The sequence below is a fragment of the Ptychodera flava genome, unplaced genomic scaffold, assembly GCF_041260155.1.
Source record: "Ptychodera flava strain L36383 unplaced genomic scaffold, AS_Pfla_20210202 Scaffold_31__1_contigs__length_3010019_pilon, whole genome shotgun sequence".
Taxonomy (NCBI): Eukaryota; Metazoa; Hemichordata; class Enteropneusta; family Ptychoderidae; genus Ptychodera; species Ptychodera flava.
Genome location: NW_027248353.1, coordinates 2,553,671 through 2,568,062, shown reverse-complemented (window position 1 = coordinate 2,568,062; position 14,392 = coordinate 2,553,671). Strand labels below are relative to the sequence as shown.

At 37.6% G+C, this 14,392-nt stretch overlaps 1 protein-coding gene and 1 long non-coding RNA gene across 2 annotated transcripts; one reads left to right on the top strand and one right to left on the bottom strand.

Moving 5' to 3' along the window:
- The first annotated feature begins 1,812 nt into the window (after nucleotides 1–1,812).
- Nucleotides 1,813–6,268, top strand: LOC139127366 (uncharacterized). Its single transcript, XM_070693281.1, has 3 exons — nucleotides 1,813–1,905; nucleotides 2,867–2,961; nucleotides 3,651–6,268. The coding sequence occupies exons 1-3, from the start codon at nucleotides 1,889–1,891 to the stop codon at nucleotides 4,463–4,465; spliced, it is 927 nt and encodes a 308-aa protein (XP_070549382.1). The 5' UTR covers nucleotides 1,813–1,888; the 3' UTR covers nucleotides 4,466–6,268.
- Nucleotides 6,269–6,448: 180 nt separating this feature from the next.
- LOC139127380 (uncharacterized) lies at nucleotides 6,449–8,910 on the bottom strand. The gene is made up of 3 exons (XR_011550989.1): nucleotides 8,355–8,910; nucleotides 7,722–7,898; nucleotides 6,449–7,432 (listed from the first exon to the last, which is right to left on the bottom strand). It is a non-coding gene; the product is annotated as an uncharacterized lncRNA (long non-coding RNA).
- Nucleotides 8,911–14,392: the final 5,482 nt, after the last annotated feature.

Genomic DNA, 14,392 nt, shown 5'->3' with positions numbered 1-14,392 from the left:
ACGATCAATAAGCTCATAGATCAACAGAAGCCATGTCTACGCTGACCTGAATGAAAATTTAAAGCTTAAGGAGGTGTAACCACCAATCTGTTTGCAACATATTAATTTGGCCCCAAGACTTTCGAGAAGAAAGTTTACCTTCAAAATTTTCAAACAGGTATACAAGCATACACTGGTCTTTGAAACCGTCACGTCGTTTAATTGATTGATTAGTCATTGGCAAGCAGATTTATCTGAGTAAACTATCTTATCACGCGTCCCCTGGAGGACGGCATGGTCATACGTGCCCACTCAGCCATTCACCCTCTTTCAGGTTGATCTGTTAAACAACATGAAGTCAACATGACGCTCACATTTATGACTTGTATGTACAATGCTTCAAAGGATTCAAATTTTCCCTCATAAAAAATCACAGTGACTGTTTAATATTGTATCATTGTATACCCAGTAGACTTCGTGATGTCCACGCGTTTCGCCTGCTATAACTTCACGATTCTATAAATGTAATGGACGATAATGTTGCAAGTTTTAAAATCGTTTCAGAAGATCAGTAGGATCCATATCATCAAGGTAATTCTGACGCAAAGCAGATTTGGAATAATCCTGGCAAAAGATAAAGAGTAAATTAAATATTATGTTTTTTACACATTGCCTCCACAAGCTCCTGTGTTTAAATTTCTAGTATTGCAGAGCACACACACAATACAGACCATACTTTTCTGCTAGTAATTCTCTGTGTGTCAAAGTTGACGGTGCCTGGTGCGAGGCTCCCAAGTGCTCTATTCAATGGGATCTAGGCAAGGAGATAAAACATATTTACTTTATAGAAGCGCTGCAGGTCGACATTTCATTTTATCATCAGTTGTTGACTAATGTGGGTCATTCAGGTCACCAGGAACGGCATTAAAGGACAACTCGCCCCAGGACAGGTTAATATTATATGTAGGGCTCAGCCCTTGGTGTCGCGCCAGGCTTGAGATTAAGAATGTTATTTGTATCGATTCATGATAAGTAATAATCATAAAGGATAAAATAGAATTAATCGTTACTTTGTTTGTACCAGTATGACCGGTTTACCCTCTGATAACAGTTCACGTACACGATGTCAGACCCTGTAGGTATAGATTTTCTGTTATGTGTAAAAAAGTTTGACATAAATTTTCAAATTTTACCATGATTACTATCTTTTGTGTTTAACAAGGGACGTATTGTGCAATCATTAACTTTACAATAGTAACTGTCATTATTAAGGTCATCACCGACTGTGGCGTGACCCCAATGGCTCGAGCACGTTCGATACACGCCATAAGTACTGCTGCGATATCACAGCTAATTTAAAGCAAACTTTGTTGGAACTGTGAACGATTGATTTCGATGGATAGAATGGTGTCCGAATTTCATGAAAAATGCCAGGCATCATGTCGACGTTCTAAAAGTATCAAGAGGTGTGCTAAATCACAGTGGCTAAATCATGGAGGTAAAAAGTCTTTCTTTCTACCTCCACGGCTTTGTGGTACAAACAAGAAGTTGGTGTCAAGTGAGCCTGAAAGTGCGAAACCCAAGAAACATGAGAAAAAGTTACAAGTGTTACTTTTATCCAATCACAGCTTGTTTTATTTTAACCCAATAGCGTCCATGTTTACATTAGCCGGTACCTGACCCTTTATTTCCCCACCCCTTCTACCGGGGAAATGGGTCAGGGAACCAGACTAATAGGCCGAGTTCGATTGTGACCCGAGTAGCTACCCGGGTAGCTAGAGTTGCAATCGAACGGTTCCGAGTTGCTACTCCGATGACGTAAATTACGTCATTTGACCTTTCAACCTAACCCGGGCTTGTCCTGCCTCCAGAGCAGGGTTACTGGGGTAGGAACTCACCAAAAGGCAAAATGGCCGCCAAGCAGACGTAAGTATATAGACTTTTATTGTTATTTTTCATTTTCTTTAAATAAATAAGACGTTTTATGAGGGTTTTTTCCCAAACGTAATGAAAATTTTGACCAAAGTCCAGGTTTGATATGTAGCTTTGGGCTATTTTGTCCGATAGTTGTACTGATTTCGGTAAAAATTACCAGACGACTGCAGCCTGTGTATACAAAATACATCCCCTAAAATCGTAAATTGTAGTGTTTCATCATTCATTTCGGCAGGGCGATTGGGGGGGGGGGGTTAACCTCTTTTAGCATGTACGCACCCCATAGCAATTTGTCAAGGGGTAACCAGCACCCCTTAAATGATATCAATAACTCAATGGAGATTGTTACCAGCGTATAATCCCTCCAAAATATTCCTGTATAAATGGGGCAGTCCCCTCCTTCGGCAAAAAAAAAATGTTTCTGGTAATCGCCCGCATCACTTAAATTAGCTATGATTGTGTACAACTCACCTACTTGCATTATTTTGGTAGTTGCGTGACATTTTGGCAGTTGTGTGTCATTTTGAGGCAGTTCTGTGTCATTTTGAGTGGTTTTCATTGATACAATTTTTCTGTGCAAGTAGTTGAAGCCTACTCCCCCACAACAAACCATGAATACAAAAATAAGCCTGAAAAAAAGACAAAAACTACGAGAAAATGCTTGTAGTAGGGTTGTTGACCCATAACTACACTTAAAATAAATGTGTGCGTGTCAGCGTTTTTTTCCTTTTACCGTTTCCCCTTTTGGAAAAAATGAAAAAATGTACCGAATTTCATTTAGACAATGCATCGCCGCATCATTTCTACCATATGTCAATGACCAGAACAGTTTTTCCTTTTTTTGGCCTTACTCATATTTTTCTTTGTGTATTGTGGAATTTTGGACAACGAGAAACCAACTTTCTTATCAGTATCGACATTTCATTTTTAAATAAGTTTCTTTATTTCACAGTGTTGAAATTAGGATTTTGCAACCCAATTCCAGTGAAAGTAGATCTGTGAGAGTGGAAAAAGAGATTGCAGATCTTATAACCTCACCAACACTGGGTAAGTAGATGTAATTCTTATATCCTTCCAATCTGCTGTCTTAAAAACAAAATAGCAAGCGCAGATATTCGGGAGCCTCTAACTTTACCAAAAATTTACTTTCTTCCATCAAATATTCGTTGTATTTGCCAGCATGCAGCACGATATATAGCAAAGCTAACCAAAGGACTGACGAACTGACCTAACATGACCTCACTTTGTGTGTGACTGGGCCAATCGTAGAGCGTTGTGCGGTTGCAGCATCAGTACCTCTTCACTGTGGCAACTATCTGTACGTCACTGCCGACAATTCAATTTTCATCAAATTTGAGAGGACATATGCAATAATAACAGAACTTCATGACCTCTGCGCGTAATCTGTGACGTACAAAAGTTATTTCCACCCGTTACACAGCTTATTCTGCTGTCGCTGTGCTCGTGAAAATACCGCCGCAGAACATGGCCGCTTCACTCATGGAAATAAATTTTGCACGTCACAGATTACGTGCAGAGGTCATGAAGTTCTGTTATATTATTATCAATTTGTTTAAAATGAGTAATAGTTAGTGTCTTTTTCCTCTTTTCCCTTTGACTGATCTGACCTTGTTTTGCTTGGGCTAAGGGAAAAATGTGTTGTTCTACTCCCCCCCAAAAAATTGTGTTTCTGGTAATCAACGTATTTTTAGCTGTTAACCCTAACTTTTTTTCAGATGCTAACACAAAACAGGCTATTATAAACCAATTGATACGTAGTAAAGATGGTCCAAGTGAACAACTGGAACCAAGGGAAGAACAAATGCAAAATGAAAAAAAGAAGAGTGAACACGTGACAGAAAAACAAGGTACACCGATGATGCCAGAAAATCAACTTGCTAATCAACAGGTAGTAAAAGAAAAGGAAACAGATGAACCCCAGCCAAAACTGACTTCCCCTCCTACAAGCAGTGCCAGAGGTAATGACAAGGTCCACATATGGACGGAGAGGGAAGAGACTCTTCTTGTATCACTGAGAGCAGATCTTGATGATAAGTTTAAAAGTGCTGTAAGACATGATTCTTTGTGGCAAAGCGTAGTATCTGATATGGCCAAACATGATGTCATTATCTCCAAGACCCAAGCCAAAGACAAATGGAAAAACCTGAAAAAAGCCTTCATGGAATTTGTTGATGGTAGAAAAAAAACTGGTACACAGACAAGAACATGCAGGCACTACGAAAGATTTAGTGTTTTGTATGGACACAGAGAGGGGACAAATCCAACTGTGACTATTGACTCTGATGCATTAAGCAGTGACTCTAGTGGCACTATTCCAGAAACAAGATCAAAACCAGACCAACCAACTAAAAAACGAAAGGCTAGATTGGACAGGATGTCTATGCAAGATAGACTGTTTACTGTGGTGTCCAAAATGGAAGACAAGAATGATGAGCTGTTGTCTCTGATGCAACAACAACATGACCAAAAAATGCAACGAATGGACAGAATGCTTGATCTGTATGAAAAATCAATCAATAACAATAAATAGATAAGGTCACACACACACACACACACACACACACACACACACAAGTGCATACACATAGTGATACCTTGATGATAAGTTTAAAAGTGCTGTAAGACATGATTCTTTGTTTTGACTGTGTTAATCAAATCCAAGGCAAGTTTAAAGGGACATTACCTGGAATTTTTAGCTCACATTTGGCGTGATTGTTCACATTTAAATATTATAAAAAGAGAACTTCAACTACTTCAAATGAAGTCTGCATTGCCAAAATTATGCAAATGAGCTTACAAAATGTGAAAATGGTCAAGAATTAATAACTCAAGAACGGCTGTTTTGATTGCTTTGAAAATTTATTTGCAAGTACCTTACGTGAACCTTATACAGTTTTACGAATATTGTGAAGATATCATTAATTTTTTAGTTTTGCTGAATTTTTTGGTGATTTTTCTCATTTTCAGTAAAAATTCTTCTTCTCTGAAACTGCCAATCCAGTCGCTCTCAAATTTGGATTGGATGTTTGCCAGGGTGTTACTCTTCTAATTTTTTGAAATTATGACAAAATTGGGAAAATTACTATTGGAGCAATTTTGTCATTTTTGGTCAAAAAATCTTAAACAGCGTTTTCTTTTTAAAGCCCCTGGACAGACAGCTTTTATATTTGGTACACAGATGTACAGAGATGACAATAGTTAGATATGTGGAAATTGTCCTGAAATATACAAATTTGTATTTTTAAGACAATATTGTCATTTTGGTCAAGAAAACTTGTTCTCAAAATTACTTGTTTGATAGCTTTGTAATTTGGTATAAAGTCCCAAGGGATGTTATTAGATAAATTTTTTGCTCAAAGTGTTGGGAAAGCCCCAAATTTGTATATTTTAGGTAATTTTCTCAGTTTGTGACCTTAAATGACCTACACCAACCCAGGATATGTTGTCAGATAGTTGCAAAGGCTGTGAACATAATTTTGTCATATTTGGTATCAATTTGTAGGAAAAGTTGATCCAGAAAACAAAGCTGAGGTGAATTTTTTCACTGTGAACCAATTTTTGCAACTTTTCTATGTATGACACACAAGAACTGATGAGAAATTTGGATCAAGGATAATTCCAGATGTTGTAATCACCGCCGACAGTAAAAGGCATTCCACTATCTCTGTAACTAACTTAAGTGCTGTTTACATTAGAATGATAACACTCATCGCATTAATTAAAAAATTCCCAAGGTTGTAAATACCTTTCCTGTCATCTGGCCTTATGTAATACCAAGGGGTGGAACATTTGATATTCAGGAAGGGGTAGGGTCTAGAATATTGATGAGGTAGCATTACTTTTTTACCAGATCCCTTGTACATGTTTTTGCCCACTCCCACCTTTTCTTTTTGTGAAGCCTTCTCTGTCTTTTTTTTTGATTGTTGCTTATGTATTTAGGATCTGCTTATCCCATTGCTATAGAAGTTGATATGCACGTTCGTAAAGATGACCTCCAGTACCTAAGTTGGAGACCTTATTTGCTTTTGTCATTCTTGTTTTTCCTGGTTTAAACATTTCTTGAATGGACCGATTCAAACCGAATATGAGCACATAGTGTCCTTGACGGTATTTTTTATGTTATACTCAGCCACTCAAGCAGCTCTGGTAAAAACAAAGCAAAAATTGGGTAACATTTGTAATGATTTTATTGACTTAAGAAAATTTTACAAATCTCATGAAATATGTCATTGTGAAAGTCTGTGTTTTAAAAGATTTGAAGAAAATCACAGATAAATATTTCATATGACTAGTTTACTTATTTATTTATTATTTAATATATTTATCTTTATAAACGCAGAATATTTCAAATGACAGATTTATTTATTTATTATAGATTATTTATTATATTTATATCTGTAAATGATTATTATTATTTATTGTATTTGAGCAACGATACTAACTATATATATCACTGGTGGAACTATCACTTGAAAATTATATGGTGTACCGGTATATTGGTGCCATTGTAATAAATTGCAAATTCAGTATTTATGAAGATTTGAGCTTTACATGAATTTATTTCATTTTAACACTGTCATGGAAAGAATGTGAAAAAAAAGTTGTTGTTATTTCACTGTTGAAGTACATCCTACCTACTGTCAGTTTCATTGTAAAAAGTTAATTGATATTTCACTGAGTTGATGTTATGTTGTTTCCCAGTATTGACATCGTTTACATTAAATTGATCAATGTAAGTGAATCATGTGTTGTGGGAAAACATTTTGTTTAAAACACCACCCACATTAATATACATGTATAGATTGTGTCCTCTTATGAAAAGGATTCCAGAAAACTTTTGAGCCAGTTTGAAAATTTGTGCATTTTTCTTGAGTGACCATATATCATTTCTTATTTAATTGAAAATTTATTGGGTCAAAGAGAAAATTTCGGAGTCATGACTCGCCAAACAGGCTTAGAAGGCACACTGTGTATTGCTCAAAGTTTACATGTTCATTAACATTTGTCTTCTGGCGATACCATCTGCTGCATTTTGATGGATGTTTTCAAATTGATTTGGATGTTGTATCAATTCCGAGTCCATGTCAATATATGCTTCAATATCATCTTCATGCATAATGCACAAGTTATGTAAGATACAGGCAGCAAAGATAGTACGGCACACATCTTCTGCACTGTGTTGTGGCAATTCTCGAAGCCTGCGCATGCGACCTTTCAAATGACCAATCGCTCGTTCTACATTCTGTCTACAGGAAGATATCTGCCGGTTAAACCGCCGTTGTTGAAGGGTCAAATGGCCATTATCTCTGAATGGTGTGATGAGCCAATCTCTCAGAGGATAAGCTGAATCACCAATCATGAATCCTTCAGGCATTACAGCGTTATGATGCTCAGCTCTGTCACACAATGCTGAGTTCCTGAAGACACGTGCATCATGGGTGCAGCCAGGCCATCCACTATATGCACTCATGATTTGCATTTTGTCATCAATAACAATCTGGAAATAGAAAATGATTTCATTACTTACATGTGGTTTTGTACTTACTAAACATAATGGTGTATTTCAGACAAACAGTGGTATCAGGACAGTTGATTCAACATTTGAATTTGCAAGAAAACGTTAAAATCATTTGAGAACAAAGGCAAAATTAACCCTTTCACTCTCAAATATGGCCCTGCAACCCGATTGAAAATGTTTTTTGTTTACAGCTTTGCTGTGAAAACTTTAAAATAAGTCTCAACCTTGGCTGTATAAAATAATTGTAAAAATTTTGAGGCTCACTTACCTGAAGTTGCATTGATGGATATCCTTTTCTGTTAATGAAATCTTGGTCTCCAGCAATGCATGCAGCAAGCCTTATATGTGTGCCATCCATGAGACCAATTACTCCAGGGAAGCCATAATTCAGTTGAAAATTTTGTGCTATTTCATGTTGTCGCTGGTAATCTGGCCACACAATAACCTTAAGGAAAAATGAAAAGTAATAGTACATGAGTACTATTATCTGTTTTTTCCTCATATAATTGGTTTTGCTTTTTTTTTTGTGAGAATGTCAGTTAAAATATTGTTTCTAGCTCACCATTGAAATATGATATACGGTTAAATGTTACAACCCAGCAAGGTTTTTAAAGTCTGCTTCAAAACAATAGATAACTTTTATCTTTCTTTCTATTTTTCAGTGTGATTTCCATGTAAATATTTTAACGTCCATAACAAAAACAAAACACTGAAATGGCTTTCTGTCTAGTCAAAACTCTTTTTTTTTAGAAATACCCACTTCCAGCCCAGGTTAGGACAGCTATTTTTTAACTTTTGACTCAATTTTTTAAAAAGAAACCGAAGGAAATTTTGATCAAAAACAACTGATTTCAAATGTAAAAATAAAATGTTCCAAAAACGTAGCGACAATATAACTTACATTTTTAAGCCGATTGATGATAAATTTGGTGACTTTCGCTATTGTGCTATGCACGGTTGACTTGGACAGATTAAAAAATCTGGCTCACTTCCCGCATAGATTCCTGGTTTACCATGAACCAAATAAACATGAGAAGCTGCTTTTCGGGGGTCACCTGTGACCTCCCTCCCGCGTGCTCTGACTGAAGTTCATCTCCTATCCGTGTTAAAATAAAATCAAAAATGCCGCGACAAATACGAAAGTTCATGCAAAAGTCCTGCAGGGAGTACTGAAGAACGACTTCCTCGGCAAAATTTCTGATGCGGGGAACAAAATGTCTTCTCAAAAATAATGACGTTAAAACAAAAAATATTGTCCGGTTAACTCTGAGCTGAAATACTGCTTCGGGTGTTCTATCCTGGTCGATTTCATCAAAAAAGTTGTGCAAAAGTTGGAAATTGAGGAAATCGTCTGCCATGTTTGTTTACGCGAGTTGCGAGTAGACGTCGTTCGTTTGAAATCTCCCGGGTTACGCTTCTGCGCATGCTAACTAGGATCAGATTACGTCAGTGTTCGCTACTCGGGTCACTACTCGGGTCACAATCGAACTCGGCCATAGTATATTATGAATATGCGCATGCGTAGTCAGTAAGCCGCTGGCGCGACTATTAGGTAGGTTTTTGGTGAAATGCCAGGCAAGGTTCTACAACTGAAGATTACAAACGACAATCTCAAAGGCAATAAAAGTATGGCAGTAAATCATATGCTATGATAAAAATTATTTAATCTCATGCCAATATTTCAGTTCGTGTTTCCAAACTAAGATACCTACCAGTATTTATGACATTGATTTTGTTCGTTCTTCAGATGATACACTCTATACAACACATACTGGATCGGATATTCACATAATTCTGAAGCCCTCATGTGCTTGTGACATCGGTATCTCCATGGTCGTCATGTAACTGTTCGACTACATTTACACTCAATAACGATGTCAAGGTAGAACGCGCCGCGGGGACAGATATTCGGACTCAAACTTTCATTTCTATTCGTATCTATCACTTGTGGGGGTTCATTTGAAAGCTCTTGGTGTAACTTCACCGGCTCAGTTTCTTCGAAAATCGAAAATTAGCGTCCATTTTGCATTTCGGTAAATTTTGAGTAATTTGTTTCTCTAGTTACAAAATTTGCACGGTGACGGCCGATATTTATTCGTGATTTTGAAAGAGAATAATTGAAACATTCTTTAAGGAAAGTTTGAGCAAAAGTTTTTATATGGGTTTTATCACTTTCGAGGCGCATACTACGTTAAATGAAATAAATGCAAGTGGCCGACACACCATGATGTACCGAGTACTCCCTCCGTTCTGTTGCTTGAGCGGTGTTCGGCAGCGTGGTTCAGATCACTCACTATTATAGTGAAACAGATTGCCGTAAACTTATGTTTTCTCTTTAAACTATAGCGGCACTTGGACCTATCAGAGAGCTGCTAATAAAAACAGATTTAAACATACTGTCGCAGTTCTGAAACATGCAATAATTTTGCAATATGAGTTGTTTCCATACCAGCATAATATCATAATATTTAAGCTTGACTTGACCTCTGCATTGAGTGAACGTGGCGATCTGTACCGTGCAAATTTGCATTATGTAAGCTTTTCCTAATTTCACTAGCTCTATTCATTTAGCATATTTTCAATTTTTTTCGCACGTGACCGACAATATGTTACCAGTATTCCCGATGTACTCTGGTGTTTATAAAAAAGTAATCACCAATGACATAGTCCCCGCTGGGTAAAGTGTCAGTACGAATTTTTATCTCTTTTGGAATATGTAATTGATCGCAATTTGGGATCCAAGGTGTTGCTGAAATCGATCATTGCCGTGAACTGAAGTAAGACCATGCTGAAATGAATGGCTGCCAAGAAGCCATATTGGAACACGCCATAATACAACCATCATTATGTTTGTCAGATTCCTTGTCCTTACTCCAATTTTGAATGAGATCTGCTTTAAAAGGATATGTCTACATAAAGGCTCTTGATATGACAAAATGAAATAAAAGGCCACCCGGTAGTGGAAATAGATTATCTATGACAAAATTTGCCACTAATATGAAAATCATTTTACAATATTCTTGTGCCAAATTAGAAAGATATTTGATTGGCCATGTCTCTGTAATGTCTCTGGACACGAAAACATCCTAACAAAATTGATATCCTGCAGCCATATTGGATTGTGTTGCGACACAAATTGAAATGCACATTGTTTGTATACCAACTCTGAAACTGTCCAACCCGGGCAATTAAGCAGACAACCCGTACCAGAAAGAAGGCCTACACTAACTCAGCACAGCGGAATAGAAATCAAAAGAAAGTGCATGTAACGGCTTCATATATTTAAAACCTCACAGAAATATTGCAACACACTTTCAGAACATATGGTGTGCAGTTACACGCTGAGCAATTTAACACCATAAGACAACTACTGGTATCGCCGAAGGATCCCACACCATCGAAAGACGTATGTGGTCCTATTTATCACATCCGATGCGAGGATTGTGGAGATAATGAATGCAAAATGGACTATATTGGAGAAACAGAACGATCCTTGCAAGCACGAGTGAGAGAACATCGGCGTCCAAACGTCTAAACTTATTCACAATGATTCCCTGGGTCATAATTTCATGGTAGAAAATGTGAAAATGTTTGATCGGGAGCAGGATTGGTTTCAGAAAGGTATTAAGGAAGCGATATACATAAGAACACATAAACTAACGTTGAATCGCGATGGCGGACGGTATCAACTACCTCGAATCTGGGATAACATTTCAAGATCACGCACGCGCAGTGGTGCTAATCACCACCATCGATAAAGACGGCTTAATAGTTGTCGAAAGCTCTGGATAGATAAATAATTTTCCGGTACAGTACAAAGTATATAGCTACAAGAGTATGGTATGTCTGCACAGATGAGTCTGCATCATTGTATCGAAGTAAATATATGCTCGAATTTGTTTACGATACTTTTGGAAGTTACCCTCACAGTAATTGAGGCGGATTGAAAGTATGCAAATAACATGAATCAAGTATCAGTAGATCCGACCAAACGTTGTACCTGTAAACCCGGTCGTAAAAGAGAAAAGACTTGTCAGACTTTCTGTCGTCAGCCGCCAAAATAAGGCGCACAGTGCTGTAGTCCAACAATGAAATACTGAAATGTATTTTCGCATCGTCCATGATGAAATACTCAGCTTGACTCACTGCCTTTGAACAAATCCAAGTATTCTAGACTTGCACTGATGTTAATCAAACATGATAACAAGACAGACCAGAGAGGAATGTGATGCAAAACTACCAAATATACAACCGTTTTTTATCTTCCGTATTGAAATCATCAAAGTAAATCATCAGGTTTTTACATAATTTTTATAATGTTCAAGTATCGCTTGTTTGTGAACGACATTTCGTTTCCCCTAACATTTAAAGTTCGGTTCACAACGTTAAACAACGTTTAGTTAATCGATTTATTAAAAAAAAACTTTCACCATCTACTCAATACACAGTTTTACGGATCTGTATATTATAAACATCATATAAGTAATAGATACTGCCTCTACGTCTATGTGCACATTTTTCCTTTCAGTGAATTTCTTAGGGCCAGCATTGAACGTATGGCAGGTGAATTTGAGTCGGCTGTTGTCTGCTGCGGAAAACTTTATTTAGCATGAAACCGTGGCGTATCCCTGTTCGCTGCTCAAATAATTCTGGAAAAACGTGAGATTTTGTAAGCTTTAGTATAAATCTAATGTACTTACTTTCTATCTGCAACCGTATGAAAACACTGGCGGTGATTACCTTACTGGTTCTCATCCCGCGTTTTCACCACTGTCATGTTACTGGTATGTTATGGAAAGGTGGGAACGATAATTTGTTGTGCGCAAACGTGATGCGCACTCTGTCAAACTTTCCGATCTACTTGATCCAGCGAGCACATTTTGAAGAGATTCAATTCCAAGTATACACTATAATACGAAAGCTAAGGAATAAATTGATGACCTTATTTCCGACTCATCGTCTAACCTAAATGAGCTTTTGATATGGAAAGATACAGGTGTAATATTTAGACCATGAATAATAATTTTGTATACCTTTGAAAAACATAAATTTAGGTTCACATTCCATTCAGAACCAACTCTTAACAGACCAATCACAGCAACTACATCATGGTACCAATTCAAGTGGGCTAACTGAGGGAAAATTGAAAACACATTTATATGCTATGTATGATGGTGAGCATGCGTGCGTGAGTGCTTCACGAACTCTACAACGTGTGGAGCGGTCTCAGTCAGAAAAATGTAACAACTTGGCCGGCTATTGAACCACTCTTTTTTGGGAGTGGAGATTTAGCCGAGCGGTTCTCTCTGTGGCCTCTCCGCTAGGCGACTGATGCCGTATGTCGTGGGTTCGAACCCGATTGAAAACTAGCCGTATTTACATGAAAGTAAAAAACGAATAGCAGACGAAAGGAATTAGATTGACTGCATTACCCCTCACTGAGCTGTATTCTGCGGGAGAGCGCAAGGCGCAAGACGAATAGAGGCGATAGGAGTGCGCCCTCTGTTTGGCACTGGTGTAACTAACATACTGTACCTAATGTTTCGCCTCGCCATTTTTCCCGCATAATTGCCAAAAATGTACAGCAAATACCATAATATAAATATTTACAGTGCGAGGTGTTAGAAACTTGTACTTTGTGAGGGAAGGAGTCATCAGAACAGTCAAAGTTCAAAGTTCGTATGAGACCCGTATTGTACGACAAATGTATACTGTTGATGAAAGTTCAAACATGTTTGCCATGACGTACAGTAAAATATAAATGTTGCAGCTATGTTGATGTGATGCATCTAGTTATCGTGCATAAAAAACATCGTTTGTAAACGAGAAAGTAGCACTAGCGAAGTTCCGACCCCCTCCCTGTAGATGACATCGGGTGCAAACGGAGTAATTAAAGCCTTCGACCGAGAGTATAATTCGAATTTCAGTAAAATGATTATGTACTTTTGAAGACATCCGATTCTTCTAAAGCCCCAACAAAACAAACAAACAAACAGACAGACAAACAAACAGACAGACAAACAACAAACACATCATAGAGATTCGATTATGACGAAGCGTTAGACAAACGGGTCAAATCCTAGGTGTGCGGATGTTGTACTAGTACTCAGGTTCATGTTCATCCTTGTTCAAACCTGTCAATACAAGCATTTTGTGTTGCCATTACCTGAAAGTTGAATGAGAAAGCACAGGGGTATCTGAAATTTTAAGACATCAATCGCTTTGGGAACTGTAATATCTCAGACCGGAGAAAGCCACGTGTGTGAAATAGACTGGATATCGACTTTGCGATCGGCAGCGCCCGAGGAAGTGTGTGGTGCGATTTCTTGTAATCAAACTACGCTCTTCAGATAAATGTTTGGTGATTTAGGAAAAATATCCGGCAGTATGATATGCACATAACCAAAGTCGGCTTGATGAAACTTAATTACATATGTGCTCTTTCCTCAGAACTGCAGTTCGAGATGTCCAGAAAAAAATACACGGTTCAGCTTTGTAGAAGATGGCAATGTTCCCCGCGTGAATAATCTTCGATAGGATAATATGAGATCATGGCGTCTGGTAGCTCCTCCTATGAATTCAAGTGTCCCCATATTTATTCTTCATCACATACGCCCTGAATGACACAAACACGATTACAACTAATTTAGTATAATTGGATGGTGAAGTAATACCGATTTAATCTACAAATGTAATCTCCTCTGTTTTTCTTTTTTAGTTACACACTTGTTTTTGGGGCTAATTTACAATATTACAACATTCATTCAGCTATAGGGCACCTAACACTTTTGAGAAATTTGAAAAAATATGAAAATCCAATTATCCTGAACTAGTTACAGTCGTGTTCACAGTTTATCAATATTTTCGTCTCCCAGTCGGCTCTGACGCAACATGTAAACGCCAGCGTTAAACATATCCTCTTGGTGATACGTTACAGAC

What these genes read in the sequence shown, in the direction of transcription:
- LOC139127366 (XM_070693281.1), top strand. An exon ending in TATAACCTCACCAACACTGG is followed by an intron (nt 2,962 to 3,650) that starts GTAAGTAGATGT and finishes ACTTTTTTTCAG; the next exon opens with ATGCTAACACAAAACAGGCT.